Raw genomic sequence first — 19,681 nt, 5'->3', positions numbered from 1 at the left:
GTGATCTTCACATTAAAACCCTGTCAGTGCATCTTGAATTTTGCATGCAAATGGATGGAAATAGAAAACACTTTACTGAGTGAGGTAACCCAGACCCAAAAAGAGGAAAATGGTATGTACTCACTCATAAGTGGATTCTAGCCATAAATAAAGGACATTGAGCCTATAATTCGTGATCCTAGAGAAGTTAAATAAGAAGATGAACCCAAAGAAAAACATATAGTTATCCTCCTGGATATTGGAAGTGGACAAGATTTCTGGGCAGGGGTTGGAAGCACGGGGGTGGGGGTGGGGTGGGGATAGGGGGAGATGGGGAGAAAGAAGGGAGAATGGGAGGATGGGAAGAGCTTGAGGGAATGGGATGGTTGGGATGGACGAGGGGTGGATGTGGGAGCAGGGAAGTAGATATTATAATAAAGGAAGCAATTTTAGGGTTGGCAAGGGACTTGACTCTAGAGGGGTTCCAATGTATCCAAGGAGATGTCCCCAACTTGTTCCTGGGGCAGCAGAGGAGAGGGTGCCTGAATTGGCCTTGTCTTATAGCCACACTAATGAATATCTTGCATATTATCATAGAACCTTCATCTGGCAATGGATGGAGATAGAGACAGAGACCCACATTGGAGCACTGGACTGAGCTCCCAAGGTCCAAATGAGGAGCAGAAGGAGGGAGAACATGAGCAAAGAAGTCAGGGCTGCGAGGGGTGCACCCACCCACTGAGACGGTGGGACTGATCTAATGGGAGATCACCAAGGCCAGTTGGAATGGAACTAATGGGGCATGTGATCAAACTGGACTCTCTGAATGTGGCTGATGGTGGAGGCTCACTGAGAAGCCAAGGACAATGGCACTGGGTTTTGATTCTACTGCACGGATGGGCTTTGTGGGAGCCTAGTCTGTTTGGATGCACACCTTCCTGGAGTTTGAGTTTCTATCTCTTTTCTCTAGTCAACCATGTCTATGCCTAACAGCAGCCTTTGGTTTTTTCGAGACAAGGTTTCTCTGTGGTTTTGGAGCCTGTCCTGGAACTAGCTCTGTAGACCAGGCTGGTCTTGAACTCAAAGAGATCCGCCTGCCTCTGCCTCCCGAGTGCTGGGATTACAGGCGTGCGCCACCACCGCCCGGCCCTAACAGCAGCCTTTGAAGTCTTCAAAAGAATGATGACTCTCCATAAGGAAGATTCCACCAGGACTATGATAACAGCACAAAGCTGAAAAACACTACCAAAGATCTTATTTGGAATATAAACTGCTCAGGAAGATTTTGAGGTACCTAGCTGAGGTGACCCAGCCTCTCAGGCTACTTTAGCTAGGGCTTGAGACAAGTCCTACACTGTCCCCTTACACAGAGACTGGACATACAGTGATGTAGCTACCACTCTTAAAATGTGATGATTACCCCACATTTTTAAGGATCCCATGAAAATGCCATCACCCCCAGGCAGCAGGAAATAAATTTAAGAACAGTCACATTCCCAAGTAGATGAGTGATGTGGAATGTCCTTTTGTATATGTGTTGCTTTAATTAGTTGATGAATACTGCTCTTTTAGCCAATGGTCGAGCAGAGTAAAACCAGGCAGGAAATCTGAATAGAAATATATAGAGAAAGAAAGAAAAAAAAAAAAAAAGAAATATATAGAGAGAGTAGGTCGGGTCAAGTGGACAACAGTCAGGTGCCAAGGAAAGAAGACATGTAGAAAATGAGGTATTGGGACTGGAGAAATGGCTCAATGGTTAAGAGCACTAACTGCTCTTCCAGAGGTTCTGAGTTCAATTCCAAGCAACCACATGGTGGCTCACAGCCATCTATAATGAGACCTGGCGCCTCTTCTGACCTGTGGACACATGGAAGGAATGCTGTACACATAATAAATAAATCTTAAAAAAAAGAAAATGAGGTATTGCGATGGCTATATGACTATACATAGACTAATAGAAATGGGCTAATTTAAGATGTGAGAGTTAACAGAAATATGCCTGAGTTCTTGACCAAACTGTGTTGAAATTAATATAGTCACTGTGATTATTCAGTCATAGGTGTCCGGAAATTGAAAGTGCAGTGCTGTTTATAGTGGGGCAGGTGGTTTTTGGTGTCCAATGGATTATATATTATTAAAGTGGGAGGGAAATGGAACCCACAGCACTCAGTCTCAGGATTCATGGAGACAGGTCTTTTGCATTTGAATCTAAGAGTTCTATAGAGGTAAAAGAGCTTTATAGTGATTGGCTCCTTTATTTCTCTCATCTTTCTCAATATCTGACTATGGCTTTTTATTTTGGGGAACAATTGGAATTTGTGCTACAGTGATATGTAAAATAAATTTTATTAAATTTATTAAATTTTGATTAAAATTTTATCAATCCATTAACTTCCAAAAAGCCAACAAAACTCACTTGTTCTTGTTGTTTTTTAGAGTCTAACATCATTATTAACCCATCCTTTAAAAGCTTTTTTTTTTTTTTTTGTTTTTTGAGACAGGGTTTCCCTGTGGCTTTGGAGCCTGTCCTGGAACTAGCTCTTGTAGACCAGGCTGGTCTCAAACTCACAGAGATCTGCCTGCCTCTGCCTCCCGAGTGCTGGGATTAAAGGCGTGCACCACCATCACCCAGCAAAAGCTTTTTTTTAATCTACCAAGACATCTTTCTTTATTAAAGAAGAAATTGAGACAACTGTTATTGCTGAATTATTTGGATATCTGATAGAAACACGCCCTAAAATCTGATTGGAAGATCTTTGGTACCTCCTATGGTCAACTCTGGTTCTAATTTTATCTTCAGCTTTAGCAACTAAAGCATACACACATACCTCTAAAAATCACATTAGTTGAAATGATACTAGAATAAGATACTTGCATTTAGCAAGTGATGTTGATTTCCATTCAGTATGTTTATTCAGTTGATTTATTTATTTATTAATTTATTTATTTTGTTTTTTCGAGACAGGGTTTATCTGTGGTTTTGGAGCCTGTCCTGGAACTAGCTCTTGTAGACCAGGCTGGTCTCGAACCCACAGAGATCCGCCTGCCTCTGCCTCCCGAGTGCTGGGATTAAAGGCGTGCACCACCACCGCCCAGCCAGTTGATTTATTTTTATTTTATTTGCATTCGTGTTACATGTGCATGTATGTCTGTGTGATGGTGTCATGTCCCCTAGAACTGGAGCTAAACACAGTTGTGAGGTTCCATGTGGGTGTTGACAATTGAACTTGGGTCCTCTAGAAGAATAGTCAGTATTCTTACCCACAGCGTCATCTCTTCAGCCCCATCAATCAACCACAATTCTAAATGTGGCTTTAGAAATGGGAACAGAAGTTACTTTCTCATTCCTAGGTGGTTGGAGCTTTAATGGTGGTATTTCCCTTTTAAGCATCGATTTGCTTAATTTTAAATTTTAATAGACTTGAACAAATGGCTGCAAGATTAAATTAATAGGTAAATAGCTTTCCACCAAGTACCAATTACCTTGATCAAAACAATTAACCAAATCTTGTCAAGGATCTAATGGTTCTTACTGTTTAATAAATTTTTCATCAGAAATAACACTCACGCTATGCTTCATGGTTTCCTGTATTCTTTAACGTATTGCAATACAAAAGGTCATTTTACGACTGAGTGGTGATTGAGTTAATCTAAAATTTAGTTGGTTTAATCATGAGAGCAAGGTCATTTCCCTGGGGAACAATGGAGTGGGATCAAGGGTACTTGATCCAAAATGAGAACTTTTGATTCAGAAACATTTTTTTTATAAATTGGAGATACTGATGTTCTAGAATTAATATGCCTTCCTCTGGATAAATTATTCCACAAAATTAAGTTTAATAAAAAAATCTCTTTAAAAACTGGTTAATTTTTAAAAGAGGAGCCAGCCTGGAAAAAAAATTTGCATACCATATAAAATGTCATTTTTAAGTCTCTTTTGTGTTCAGGCCCAAGGTTATACTGTGAACAATTTAAAAAGGAACATGAGAACTTAGGCAGTGGTTGCACATGCCTTTACTCCCAGCACTTTGGAAGCAGAGGCAGGTGGATCTCTGTGACATCAAGGCCAGCCTGGTCTATAAGAGCTAGTTTCAGGAGAGGATTTAAAGCTACAGAGAAATCCTGTCTTGAAAAACAAAACAAAACAAAACAAAAAACTAACAACAAAGAAAAAGGCACATCTAACCACTTAGGCAGATGGAGATTTACAGAGCAAAACTATCTTTTTGATCATGCATAATGATCAGAATTTCTAAAAGAAGTCTAAGTTAGATTCTGGTGCTGTCAATCTTTGGTTCTTCTGGGTCATGAAGGGTGAGGAAAAGATAAACTTATTATATCAGCCTTTCCCACCTCACTATTATTAATGACATGCTCATGAGGCTGAGGACTCAGCACTTAGAACGCTGGATACTCATCCACAGGGCCTAACATTGATACTACGTACCCACAAGGGTCTGTAACTCCAGACAAAGAGCATTAGACACCACCTTTTCATCACCACTGGTACCTGGGTTGTGGGGCTATAAACCAAACTCGGGTACCCAAGAGGAGCAGTACTTTGAGACAACTCTCCAGTTCCCACATATGTCATTATAATGTGGAAGGTGAAGGTGTCCCACTGTTCCTTCTGTCTCTTAGCACATAAATGCCCTCTAGATGGTTGTCAAAAGATTCAACGGATTGAATGTGAATGGAACATCTATAATGCTTATGTTACTGTTATCACAGTTTTTCTTGTGTGAGTAAAGATAACAAAAAGTTGGTTGAAATCAATCTGAGTCCAGCCAGATTTTATTCGCAAATGTTACATAATTTTACATAGACTCTGTTAGAATTTCTGAGACAGGATACTTTCTCATAGCCATGGATGCCATGAATTTATTATGGGAAAGCTGGTCTCACTAAGATCAGGACCACCCACCCTCTCATGTGCTGTATTTATACCATACACCTGTAAGTCCAGTTGAAATGTGTGTTTTTAAAGGACTTATCATTGAATCAGAGAAAAAATAATAACAAAATAAAATTTAAAATGGAGCATTACTGTTTTGATGAAGAGTAATGGTTCTTGAAATTCTATACTTTAAATGGCCAAAACATTTCATATGTTCTCAAGAATGGGTTATTCGCTTTGCATTGTTAATTCCATCTGTTTAAAAATATTGAAGTGTGACTGTGGGAATACACCTGTGCCATGATGTGTATGTAGCACTGACAGGAAAACTAACAGGGGTCTATGATCTACTTCTGCTTTGTGAGTTCTAGTGATTAAACCTTTGGAGTTATTTGACTGAAAATGACCTCAATGGCACTTCTTGTGAAGTGAGAAAATTTGTAGAAGTATGGTGCATAACCCAGAGATAAAACCCAGGTCCGACTTAGCAGCAATGAACTCTACTAAATGAGGCAATTTTCTGGTGTATAATTTTGGTTCTAAGAAAGTATTATAAAGGCATATTCCTCAAAGTGAACAAATTTTCCTGTTGTAATATTCTTCAAATTGAGTTTGAGCACCAAGGTATTGGCTCAGGGGGAAAGGACTATTGTGTGTAAGACTAGAAATTATCCTCAATTTCTATAGAACATCAAGCTGTGGTATTAGATACACAGATGTTTGCTGTTTCTCATACATTATTACATCCATATCATATAAATGAAAATCTTTGAATACACACATGAATTATTTAATGTTTCTTATAATCTCTTTTATTAGTCATTTTAACGTTTACATTGTTAAATTCTCTTGAAAACCCAGCACACTGGAAGTTCATCATCTACCCTTGGACTTGTACTCAAGAGTAAGACAAATGAGCATCATGGGTTCAAATGTATCCCTGAATCACTACTGACATCCAAGGTAAGACAAATAACAAATAACAAAATCTCAAGGGAATTTGTGAAAAGATGAAAATCAAAACCAGGAACACAAACCACCACCCTATGTGTAAAGCATCATCAAACATGGCCTGATATTTCAATAACCAGTGGGAAAATTATATGATGGAGGTTCCATTATATACATTACAGTAGAAAAATACCTATCACTAGGTACAGACAGAAGATAAACAAAAGTCATCGAAGAAATACAAGATCTACAAAATAAACTTCACTAAATGGATTTGTATACAGCACACTTTAGTGACTCCCTCAAATATTTTAAAATAGAAACCACAATACAATAATATCCATCAGACTTGACTGAATATGGTATGTAATTTACTTCCTTAAATGCTATGATGAAAAATAATTATTCTTGAAGCTAAAGAAATCCATGATGTTTAATGTTATTAACAAAATTTTTTCATGCATAGGAATGTCTTCTTTATGAGTTTGTTCCTATTGCAGACTGAAAAGTGACCCAAGTAGAATTTAAAACATTTATAGCACTAGAGTCATGGCGAGGTGACTAAGAAATGCTCATTCCCATGACTAAAATCAAATTTTTAACAGCTTCCTGTAAGTCCTGCTACAAGAAGTGTTAATTTTCTCAAGATACAGATTGCACATTCAAATAGACACACACACACACACAACACCACATAATTACAATTAAAACAACTTTTTAATCAGTTTTTCACTCATGAACATATTTCTCCTGTAAGCATTCATTACACTAAATGAGGAGTTGGGGCATTTTACAGCTCACTTACAGAGTTTTTCTTCATGAATTGGTTCATGAAAGAGAAAGCAAGTTTAAGCTTGAAGCAAGAAAAATTAGTCCTTCTAAATGGTGGTATCATTTGGGAAGATTTAGGACATGTTGTCCTGCTGAAGGAAATATGTCACTAAGTGTAGGTTATGAGAATTTACATCCACACACCAGTTCCAATTCCATTCTCTGCTTCATGTGGGAGATTAAGGACATGAGTTCTTAAGCTTCTGCTTCAGGTGCCATGTCTGACAATTTTTGTCATGGAACTTTCATGGTGATTCTCTTATCTTCTAGGACCAAGAGCCAAATAAAATGCATTTATAATTTGAAATAAAGATGATATCACAACAAAAGGAGTGAGTACACATCCTTAAATATTTATACCTGAATTACTTATGCCTTGCAATTGAAGAGAAGTATAAAATCTACTAGGGTTTCATTATCATTCAAATTCATAGTGCAAGAGGGAATGGTACCCTTACTGTCTGAAGTCAGGAAACACCTACAGTTGTGAAGAGAAGGGTGCCACACTAGTGGAGGCAATAATGTTCCTCTCTGAGAGAGAGCCATCACAGCTGGGATCCGCTCCATTCTTCTAAGAGAGTTTCCCAGCAGAAATGTCTGTTACTGATCTGCTCCACTCCCCTAATAGAGTGCCTCAAAAGAGATATCCATTGCTGCTGTGCTCCTCTAAGTTAAATGACTTTCCAAGTAGAAGTATCAATTATATCTCAATTCAACTCCACTAGGGAGTTTCTGATCCATTCCAGTGAAAGAAGGTCTTCACAGAAATCTCAATCAAGAGATTTATTTGGGAGGGAAGAGAGTGACTGCCTCTGCCACGGTGGAAAGGGGCAGCTGCCAATTGAATGAGCATATGGCACATACAGGGCTTCTTAAAACCAGATCTCTTCCAAGGAGATTTTGAAGGTGGAAACTGGTCAGATCTCAATCCCTGAGTTAAACAAGCTGAGACATGGGCTGGATTTTGTGCTCAGAGATTAGTTGGTTTTGTGCTCAGTTGAACAAGGGTAGAATGTGTTTCTTTGGCTCTAGTTTGAGAGCCAAAGTGTTTTTCCTTCACTGGCTTTTAGCTCTGTCTTAAGGGTGAGGTTGTCTCTATAACTAGCTCTAGATTCAGGGACAAAGCATTTTCCTTTGGATCTCATTTCAGTAATAGGGTGTGATTCTTTGACTGGCTCTTTCTCCTGCCCATAGGTCTTCATAAATAGACTTTCACTGTAGTATAATTTTTGTCATGCTTTTGAAGACTACTTTTATTAAATTTAGTTTCCTTCCTTGATGGTTTGTTTAATGTATTTGTAAATTTTTGTGACAAAGGATTTACCGCATAGATTCTATCCATGTTTTTTCTCTTATATGTGTACATTTATGCACTTGAAGATGAATAAGACATGAAAGGTTTTATTACACTGACTTCATTCATACTGTTTTTAAGCCTTTGAAGATTACTGTGATCTTCAAAGGCTTTACCACACTGAATACAGCTATGGGGTTTCTCTGTTCTTTTATGCATTTGAAGATCACTGTGATGTGCAAACCTCATACGACACTGATTACATTCAAAGAAGTTCTATCTATGGTGAGATCTTTCATGCACTTTAAGATTACCAGAAGTTGCAAATGCAATACATTTATAGGGTTTCTCTCCAGTATGTACTCTTTTATGCTTTTGAAGAGTACTATGAGTTGTAAAGGCCTTACCACACTGATCACAATCATATGGTTTTTCTCCAGTGTGTGTTCTTTTATGGCATTGAAGAGCACAATGCCGTGAAAAGGCCGTACCACACTGATTACATCTGTAGGTTTTCTCTCCAGTATGTATTCTTTTATGGGTTTGAAGAATACTATGAACTGAAAAGGCCTTACCACAGTGATTACATTTATAGGGTTTCTCTCGAGTATGTACTCTTTTATGCTTTTGAAGATTACTACGAGTTGTAAAGGCCTTACCACACTGATCACAATCATATGGTTTCTCTCCACTATGTGTTCTTTTATGCGTTTGGAGATTACTAGAAGATGCAAAGGCCTTACCACACTGATTACACTCATATGGCTTTTCTCCAGTGTGTGTTCTTTTATGGTATTGAAGAGAACAATACTGTGAAAAGGCCTTACCACACTGATTACATCCATAGGGTTTCTCTCCAGTATGTGTTCTTTTATGATCTTGAAGATGACTCTGAGCTGCAAAGGCCTTACCACACTGATTACACTCATATGGTTTTTCTCCAGTGTGTGTTCTTTTATGAATTTGAAGATGACTCTGAGCTGCAAAGGCCTTACCACACTGATTACATCCGAAGGGTTTCTCTCCAGTATGTATTCTTTTATGGGTTTGAAGAATACTATGAACTGAAAAGTCCTTACCACAGTGATTACATTTATAGGGTTTCTCTCGAGTATGTACTCTTTTATGCTTTTGAAGATTACTATGAGTTGTAAAGGCCTTACCACACTGATCACAATCATATGGTTTCTCTCCACTATGTGTTCTTTTATGCGTTTGGAGATTACTGGAAGATGCAAAGGCCTTACCACACTGATTACACTCATATGGTTTTTCTCCAGTGTGTGTTCTTTTATGGTATTGAAGAGCACCATTCTGTGCAAAGGCCTTACTGCAGTGATTACATTCATAGGGTTTCTCTCCAGTGTGTGTTCTTTTATGGTATTGAAGAGCACCATTCTGTGCAAAGGCCTTACCACACTGATTACATCCATAGGGTTTCTCTCCAGTATGTGTTCTTTTATGAATTTGAAGATGACTCTGAGCTGCAAAGGCCTTACCACACTGATTACATTTATAGAGCTTCTCTCCAGTATGTGTTCTTTCATTCCCTTTTAGGTGACTGTCATATGTCAAGAGTTTACCGCATTGAATATATATTGAAAGTTTCTCTCCAGTTTGAATTTTTTCAATCCTGAAAGAATAATTGGCACATTTAAAAGCTTCACCACATTTAATACACTGTTGTGCCTATACGTTTGTATGAATTAATTTTATAATATATTCCAATTATAAAGAGGAATCAGATACTAAGTTTTTATAGCTGTGTCTAAACTCATGTTTTGCTCTTTAATTAGGCACTGTTTTGCCACTTGGAAGATACCTCCAATGGTCAATTCCTTTCTTTTATTGCTTACCTTTTTACCTTCACAGAAACTTTTTTCTATATGATATTTGATACATGTGTGAAGAGAACTGGATAAACTCAGAGCTTTAACATACATGAATTCTCCTTTACTGTGAATCATATTGCATATGCTATGTGAACTAGGACACCCAGAATTATTTGCACAGTTCTAGAACTCATAGAGCTTTTTTGCAGTCTGAGTTTGTTCATGTATTAACAATGATGGTGGAAAACCAAGTATTTGTATACTTGAATCAAATTCTACAAATTTACTCAACTTGGGGACTACTGGTTATCTAATTGTTCTTAGAGAGTGGTATGTTATATCTGTCTATATCCATATGCTAATACACTTATATCAAGAATAACATATGGTATACATAGTAAAGAAGAATAACAAATAAAAGATTTCCACATTGAATTCTCAGCATTTTCTTGCTGTTCCTCGCAGACTTGTGGTATAGATATCAAAGTTTCTGTAGAACAACTGCCACTTGACTCAACTCTAACTGCTTCTCTCACTAAACTTATCACAGTCACAAGAAGTGTATGAGGAATACAAGATTTACTGTGGGTTATTGGTTTAGTACAAAGTTTTGCAGATATACTTATCATCTCTTCATATACCTTTTGTATTATCAGTAGCAAGAAGGAAATTTATTTGCGGATCTACAACAAAGCTCTCATGGTACTATGCCTCACAATGTGATATCTTTCTAGCCATTGCTTTCTTGACTTCTTTCTTAAAAGAATGTCATTCCAATGCAACTCACATATATGAAATATGGATTTGTAAAAATTTGATAACCATTAGTGCACTTAAAACTGTGCTAATCTATTTTGCTTTAGACCAAAACTTTCAGGACACAAAAGTTTCATCAGAGGCACATATTTATCAGCTTGCACATGAAAATTACCTTTCAGTTCTTCTAGAAAATGGAGACTGTTCTGTAGTATTATGGTCTTCCCAAATGCATCCTAAAATATAATACCAGAAAATGTATGTTATATTATTGAAAATTGTGCAGTAGTTAAGGTGTTATCTTAAGGGACCCTTAGAACTATGACTGCTTTATTCAACTCATTCTTATTATTTTTAAATCAAATTACAGACGACCATCATTAACCAAGAAAAAGTTGTCCCCACCCTTTTTTTTCGAGACAGGGTTTCTCTGTGGCTTTGGAGCCTGTCCTGGAACTAGCTCTTGTAGACCAGGCTGGCCTCGAACTCACAGAGATCCACCGCCTCTGCCTCCTGAGTGCTGGGATTAAAGGCTTGTGCCACCACCGCCCGGCTGCCCCCCTTATTTTGAATCATGAAGGAAATTTACTTTTACCTATAGTAGCAAGGTTCCTGTAGGTTTCCAGCATCACATCTTTGTAGAGATTCTTCTGGGACAGATCCAGCAAATCCCACTCTTCCCGAGTGAAGCTGATATGCACATCATCATAGGTCACTGCCGTCTAAAATATTTCATTCATGTGTATAATAGAAGCATGATGGTGACAATATTGTAAATGTATACTTCTTTAACAGTATAGTCATAAAATTCTGGTGTTCAACACTTATATTTCATGACACAGACAGTCATGAAGGAAACTGAATATGAGAGTCACCTCTGTCATTTCTGTACCTTTTGAATGGGATACCACCTTACAGCCGAACTATTAATAGAGACAGCCAAGGAAACAGATCAACAGGACATAGTAGACTGAGAAAATTGTATAAAGAAATACTAATTACAAAATAGAAAAACCCAGTGGACAAACTAGGTGTATTGACTCATGCCTTTAAGCACAGCACTCAGAAAGCACAGGTGTGTATATTTGTCTCTGAGTTGAATGCCAGCCAAATCTATAAAATCAGTCCATGACAGGTGGAAGTACACATTAAGCCCCAGTCTCCATAGCAAAAATCAGTGAAACAAACAAAGCAGATAGAAAAAAATTCAGAGCTGTTTACTGAAGTTCCTACAGAGAATTACGCATTCACTCCAGTTCTGTGTTCATCTTCCAGACAGCTGAAGTGTTCTATTTTATACTACAATCCCAAAAACATTTTATAAAAAGGTATTTTATGTTTAAAATAATTACAAATGGACAGATCAAAAACATTAGCAATATAAATGTTGGTCATAACAAATTAACACAGTTCTGGAAAAGGGGCTGAGTACTACTGAGCTCTTCCTGGTCTTGAAAAGAGGTGGGCACAAATGCCAGTACTTACATGGGGATCACAACTATTTATTATTCTAAGTTCAGGATTTCTGAGAAGCTTTGATCATTCTGATGACCAAGTACCCATATGGTATATATCCATGCAGACCGATAAAATAGGCAAATTGAGTGAAAAATTAAAAGCAAGCTAATCAAGCAGAAAGAAGTTCATGCACCTGCAATTCAATGACTCAGATTGCAGCCAGGCGGTGGTGGCGGACGCCTTTAATCCCAGCACTTGGGAGGCAGAGGCAGGTGGATCTCTGACTTCGAGACCAGCCTGGTCTACAAGAGCTAGTTCCAGGACAGGCTCCAAAGCCACAGAGAAACCCTGTCTCGAAAAACCTAAAAAAAAAAAAAGACTCAGATTGCTCAGGTAGTATTAATGTCATGAATAAATGGCATCCTGGGAATCAGAATTTAAAATTCAAGGTATGTGTGAAGCTGCATATGCTTGATATGTTAAAAGCCTACATTCAGGGTCATCATCCAACAACATAAAAACAAAACCATGAATGAAGCCCCCCTCACTTTACTTTGAGGAATTTGGAGCCACACATCAAAGGTTACTCAGACAAGCAAACAAAACAATTAAAACTACAGGCTACAAAACTCCTTAGCCCTGAACAGCAACTGTTTCTTCTATATTTTCTGTGATTTACAGATCAAGCCTATAACGATGATAAAAGCATTTCAGTGTAAGTGGGAAGTTTGCTGATTAATTCCAACCACAACACAGTAGACATAAAAGTCAGAAAATTAGTTAACGATATTGAGACTCATCACATACAATGAGAAATTTCATCTTGAAAGCCTTTTTTACTGAAGGTTCATAGGAAATTGAAAGGCCACCAAGGAGAGAAACATGATCTTTTCTGGGAGGTTGTTCATTCAATGAACTGCACAGACTGGACAAAAGAGAGTGACCCAGGAGAGCAGACCAAAAGAGCAGGCCAAGAGGGAGGGCAAAGATAGTCTTCAGAGGTGTTGCTCTCTCAAACACAGAGTAGGCCAAAAACAGGTCTCAAAAACAAAAACAGCTACTTTAAGGATTGGGCCAAGAGGCGAAGACACTGCTGGCACCAATTGAAGGATGAGATGGGTAGGCACCAATGCAAGATTTCGTCCAACAACATAGAAAGCAACATGGTAACACCAGAACCCAGTGGTCATACAACAAGAAGATTTGATCATCCTAACCCAGAAGAAGTAAAAGGAAATGATTTTCAATGTAACTTTGTGAGTATGATGAGGAAATTAAAATTCCCTTAAAGAAATTGATGAAAACATAAACAAAAACTTGGAAGACATCAATAAATCTATCAAAGAAACCCAAGAAACCAAGAAAAAAAAACCAATCAACCAAGTGAAGCGAACAACTTAAGACGTGAAGACTGGGGTGGGCTGTGGTGGTGCACATGCCTTTAATCCCAGCACTTGGGAGGTAGAGGGAGGTGGATCTCTGTGAATTCAAGTACAGCCTGGTCTTCAAGAGCTAGTTCTAGGACAGGCTTCAGTGCTACAGAGAAACCCTGTCTTAAAAAATCAAAAAAAAAAAAAAAAAGACTTGAAGACTGAAACAGAGGCAATAAAGAAAACACAAATGAAGGGAATTCTGTATATGGAAAATCTGGTTAAACAAATGGGAAGTATAGCAGGAAGTGTAACCAACATAATACAAGAGATAGAAGAGAGAATCTCAGGTGCTGAAGATACTATATAGGAAATAGATTTATTGGTCAAGGAAAACAATAACTCCAACAAATTCCTTACACAATATATCCTGGATATCTGGGACACCATGAAAAAATCCAAATCTAAGAATAATAGGGATAGAAGAAAGAGAAGAACACCAACTCAAAGGCACAGAAAATATATTCAACAAAAAAAATATCATAGAAGAAAACTTTTCCAACCCAAAGAAGGATATACCTATGAAGGTACAAGAATGAAGGTACCATCAATGGAAAAAACAAGGTATTCCATGACAAAACCAGATTTAAACAATACTTGTCCACACAAATCCAGTCATGCATAAAGTACTGGAGGGGAAACTCCAACCCAAGGAAGCTAACTGTAAACACAGAAAACAGATAACCTGACATCTGCAAACACCAAAGAAGAGAAACACACATCACTACTACTGAAACCAAACAGGAACTAGCAATCACTGATCATTTATATCTCTTACTATCAACAGACACAATTTGCCTATAAAAAGGCACAAGCTTAGACAATGAATCCAAAAGCAGGATCCATCCTTTTGCTTTATAAAAGAAACAAACCTAAACCTCAAAGACAAACATTGCCTAAGACTAAAGTGTTGGGAAAAGGTTTTCAAATCACATGGACCTAAGCAACACACTAAGATAGGTATCCTAGACATGCACAGTTCAGGGTTTAGTAGTATATTTCATGTTTCATACAGATAATCCATATTCAAAATGACAAGACATTTTCTCTTTGAATTATTTGGTATTCCCTGTTAACTTACACTGCAAACCTAAAAATGTGGGAAGCATGACTGGAGAGGCCTAATTTTTATAAACAAATAATAGTTATAAAAATGCAAAGCTAGCTGGGCGGTGGTGGTGCACGCCTTTAATCCCAGCACTCAGGAGGCAGAGGCAGGCGGTTCTCTGTGAGTTCAAGGCCAGCCTGGTCTACAAAGGGAGTTCCAGGACAGGCTCCAAAGCTACAGAGAAACCCTGTCTCGAAAAACCAAAAAAAAAAATTAATAATAATAATAATAAATAAATAAAAATGCAAAGCTGCTGCTACATGCAGCCTTGTTGAATCAGTATATCATTCCTGTAGCAATTTCTGTCACATTATATTGTGTATAAAATTGTTCTATAGAAATTAAATGATTTAAAACTCATATGAGGGGCTGGAGAGATGGCTCAGTGGTTGGGAGCACTGCCTGCTCTTCCAGGGGTCCTGAGTTTAATTCCCAGCAACCACGTGGTAGCTCACAACCATCTGTAATGAGATCTGGTGCCTTCTTCTGGCCTGCAGGCATACAGGCAGACAAAATACTGTAATACATAATAAATAAATAGTTATTTAAAAAAAACTCATATGAAATGTTTAATGCTTTCAGCCTGCTTTATGGCTGGTTTTGTTATTTGATGTGCTAATTTGGAAACTTAATTCACATTCAAGCAGTCTGTATAGATAACTAAACCCCAGTTAAGTATTTTGTAATTTCAGGGTGCTACGCCATGCTTGGGATGTTGTTTAAAAGAAAAAAATATAGGTAACATATTTCACATTTCTGTACCTTTATCTTCTAAGTAAATCTGTGGATGATTTGGTGAGGAGGGAATGAACCTGTTTCTTTTACTCACATGCCACGGACACACTTGTGGTTAAAGTGAGTTGATAATGTGGTGTAAAGGATGGTTGTCACCAACTCAATTCTTTATGATCTCTAATGAAAAATACATTTTGTATACAGTTAATTCTGTAAACAGATGCATGTTCATAATATCTATTATGGTTTTGTAAACTTAATCTAGTATATTTTAGATATTTTACTTTTTCCCTCTTGGGAAATACATTTAGTATAGTGTAGAAAAATACTTCATGACATATTCATATAAGGTAAGATAACTTTTCATACATAAACAGGAAATTTGCTGTAGAAAATTCTTTAAATGAAACATTTAATCTAGGACGTCAATTTAATCTGTTCCTTGAATCTATTTTTATGTGGCTCTTGAGAATATATCCCAAAAAAGTCCATTGTACTAAAAATAATTTGAGTACTGACAAACTTCTTGAAGTACGTATATATAAAATCAAGAAACTTGTATTCATTCTCTTCTGTGATATGTTGTTCTACAGTCCAGGATGGCTTTTGCACCATTTTTAAAACCAGTTTTCCCCTTTGATGTTGGTACCACAGTTGCTATAAATGACTACTGCTTTAGGGGTTAAATATTTTGTTAGTGGAGATACAACCAATACACTAAATTATGATAAAACTTTCTGACTGGATAATAGGTAAATATAGTTGGGCTATATTCAAAATTATTTTATTACCAAAACCATATCATTTGTTTTACTGGAAAAAAAGGAAAATGGCTTGTTTTTACTGCTGGGTCATGTTTTGTGTAGTAAAGAGGAAATTCTTTGGTCAATATTGTTATCTTTGTGTTTCAATGTTAAGGTTTCCTCATGCGTATTATAGTAAATCAATGATTTTCAAAAAAAGAAGTGAACAATATTCTTAATAGGTATCACATACCAAAATTAAATCAAGACCAGGTGAATAATTTAAATCAACCTATAACCTGCAAGGAAAGAGAAGCCATTCAACCAAAAAAAAAAGCCCAGGGCCAGAGAGTGTCAGTGTAGAATTCCATCAGAACTAAGACCTAATAACAATACTCCTCAAGGGGGTCCACATAATAAAAACAGAAGGAACAATGCCAACCCCCTTTTATGATGATACAGTTACCCCAATATCAAAATCATGCAAAGATACAACCAAGAATGAGAATTACAGACCCATCTCACTGATGAATATAGATGCAAAAATACTCAATAAAATACTAGCAAATAAAACCCAAGAACACAGCAAAAAAAATCCTCTACCATGATGAAGTCAGCTTCATCTCAGAGGTGCAAAAATTGTTCAACATACAAAAATCCATTAAGAATCCTGCCCTCAGCCAGGCGATGGTGGCACAAGCCAGGCGATGGTGGCGAACGCCTTTAATCCCAGCATTCAGGAGGCAGAGGCAGGCGGAGCTCTGTGAGTTCGAGACCAGCCTAGTCTACAGAGCTAGTTCCAGGACAGGCTCCAAAGCCACAGAGAAATCCTGTCTCGAAAATCAAAAACAACAACAACAACAAAAAAAAAGAATCCTGCCCTCTTTAAGTTCCTTTCCTGACATCCTTTAATACTGAACAAAAATATGACAATATAAGCCACGTTAACGCTTTTCTCCCACTAGTACTCTTGATTGCTAAGGTTTCCCAGAATCCCTCATAGGCCAGGGCCACACAGCTGGGGCTCACAATATTAGCAGATCCTCTACTGGAGGATCAGAGATCAAATTACTCAGACAGCATAGTTCTTCCATGTCCATTCTTTCAGCCCAGCAGAAGGGCCCCAGTTTACAAAGTTTGTATTTAGTACACATTATTCCATTCCCCTAGAGTACATCCTCTTCCTCATCCAAGTACAGGATCCTTTCTGTGCTAGAGCTCAAAGAGGAGCCAGCTAGACAGATTCCACATTTGCTGTTGTCCTTAAGCCTCCTTTAGGTTTAGGCTCTAGGTTACACTTTGAACAATTGAAATAGAAACAGGCACCTTGCCAGGCTAGACATTTAGGGAGATAGCGGAGTTACAGAGCAAAGGTATTCCCAGGGTAATTTCTTCATTACACTGGTAACAGGAATCAGCAGGTCATGCTTCAGTGACAGGGTCCTGAGGTGAAGGTCACAGGGGATGAGAAAGATACGAAAACTAAAACGTAAAAAAGATAAAAATTGCTGGGCAGTGGTGGCGCACGCCTTTAATCCCAGCACTAGGTGGGCAGAGGCAGGCAGATCTCTGCAAGTTTGAGGCCAGCCTGGTCTACAAGAGCTAGTTCCAGGACAGGAACCAAAAAGCTGTGGAGAAATGCTGTCTCAAAAATCAAAAAAAAAAAAAAAAAAAAGCTGGGCGGTGGAGGCACAGGCCTTTAATCCCAGCACTTGGGAGGCAGAGGCTGGAGGATCTCTATGAGTTCGAGACTGGCCTGGTCTACAAGAGCTGGTTCCAGGACAGTCTCCAAAACCACAGAGAAACCCTGTCTTGAAAAACAAAAAAACAAAAACAAAAAAAGATAAAAAGCTAGGGTGGGAAGGTCTTACAGGTTTCTAGTAAGCATCTTGCTGGGCATTGGTGGCACACACCCTTGCTGAGCCAAGTGATCTCTGTGAGTTCAAGGACAGCCTGATCTATCCAGCGAGTTCCAGAATCGTCAGGACACTCCTACAAAGAAACTTTTTCTCAAAAAAAATTTTAAAAAAGGAGAAGAGAAGCTAGAGAGATGGCTCAGTGGTTAAGAACATTGTCTCATTTTCCAAAGGTCCCGAGCAACCACATGATGGCTCACACCATCTGTAATGAGGTCTGGTGCCCTCTTCTGGTCTGTAGGCATACACGCAGGCATAATAAATAAAAATAAATATTAAAAAAAAGAGTACAATTTAGGCCGCGTGGTGGTGGTGCATGCCTTTAATCCCAGCACTCGGGAGGAAGAGGCTGGCGGATCTCTGGGAGTTTGAGGCCAGCCTGGTCTACAAGAGCTAGTTCCGGGACAGGCACCAAAGCTACAGAGAAACCCTGTCTCAAAAAAACAAAAAAGGAGAAGAATAGCATCGTGTATACTTCCAGAGGAGAAATGGAGAGAAATGGGAGAATTATAAGAAGTCAGTACAAACTATCACATGAATTTAGGAGGAGGCTACTCAAACAATTCTATACAAGGGGAACACAGGGTATCTCAAGAACTTTACTAAGAGCAGAGCGGCCATGGGACTGATAACTATAGCCCCATATTTTGGGAAGAATTGGATTCTTAGAATATGAAGCAACCCCTCCAGAAAGGCCTTGGCACCAGACCATTAGCAGCTCCCCAAAGCATATTCCTGGTTTTAGAGAAGGAGCTCTGTTTTATTATCAATACATCAGGTCCTTAGGGAAACTCACAAGGCTTAGGCCCTAGGCTGTTACTAGGTCTCTCACGATTGTTCCTTCTTCCTGAAGAGGGCATAAAAGAAAAGCTTTGCTTGCGCTGGAGAGGTGACTCAGTGGTTAAGAGCATTGCCTGCTCTTCCAAAGATCCTGATTTCAATTCCCAGCGACCACAGGGTGGCTCACAACCATCTACAATGAGGTCTGGTGCCCTCTTCTGGCCTGCAGGCATACACACAGACAGAATATGTATACATAATAAATAAATTTTAATAAAAACACAAAAGCATTGATTGATCGGGTAACTCCTCCACACAACACTGTTTTGCATTTCAATTAAATATCACCTGGTGTCCTATTGCCCATCTGGAAGAACTGTGATTTTCTCAAAAGGAAACTGGAACTTTAAACCACATCAGACCTTAAAGTAGGTTAGAAACCTGGAAAGCCTCCTTTAAAAGCTTGTTGTTTTTTTGGTATGGGGATGTGCCTGCTGTCTGGTTTTAAATCAGTGGTGACTTCTCTGTTGTAGTTTGGAACTAAATATCTGGACGATGCAATTGAACAAGTGTGCCCCAGCATCCTAAATTCTAACAGCCCTGATTAAAACACATTTATCTTCTGGGTGATTTAGAGGCAGCCCTCCCTCAGCTAATTCTACTTTGTTTGACTGAACTATTTCCAAGGCATTGGAAAATCATTTATATCAGCAATTCTCCTCTTCTACGTTGCGGCTTAGAAGTGCAGTGCTACCCAACAGGCGAGATGCCTTGATAGCGTCCACCTAGTTAAACACAAATGGAGACTGTGTGCAAAGCTTACATGCAAAGTGCTCAATTTCAAGAAGATACTGGAGAATCTAGGCCTCTCTGAGTATGGCATATTAAAGTTGACAAGAAAAATGTTTATACACACAGCACCTTGCTCCCAATCCTCTAAGCAGATTAAGGCCACTGCACAAATTTATTCA

The 19,681-nt window shown here is 38.4% G+C and overlaps 2 protein-coding genes across 2 annotated transcripts in view; one reads left to right on the top strand and one right to left on the bottom strand.

The window, feature by feature from the left end:
* Window positions 1-19,681, top strand: part of LOC142839973 (uncharacterized) — a 238,482-nt gene that overhangs the window by 19,691 nt on the left and 199,110 nt on the right. The window lies entirely within an intron of this gene.
* The window catches only part of LOC142840020 (uncharacterized), a 112,653-nt gene continuing 101,200 nt past the window's right edge, over window positions 8,229-19,681 (bottom strand). The window contains 1 exon segment of the mRNA XM_075956501.1: window positions 8,229-9,436. Within this exon segment, the coding sequence (XP_075812616.1) occupies window positions 8,229-9,436 (1,208 nt within the window).

Source organism: Microtus pennsylvanicus, chromosome 22 (genome assembly GCF_037038515.1).
Source record: "Microtus pennsylvanicus isolate mMicPen1 chromosome 22, mMicPen1.hap1, whole genome shotgun sequence".
NCBI classification, from domain to species: domain Eukaryota; kingdom Metazoa; phylum Chordata; class Mammalia; order Rodentia; family Cricetidae; genus Microtus; species Microtus pennsylvanicus.
The sequence above is the reverse complement of the archived record's forward strand: the minus strand, read 5'-3'. Positions and strand labels throughout refer to the sequence as shown.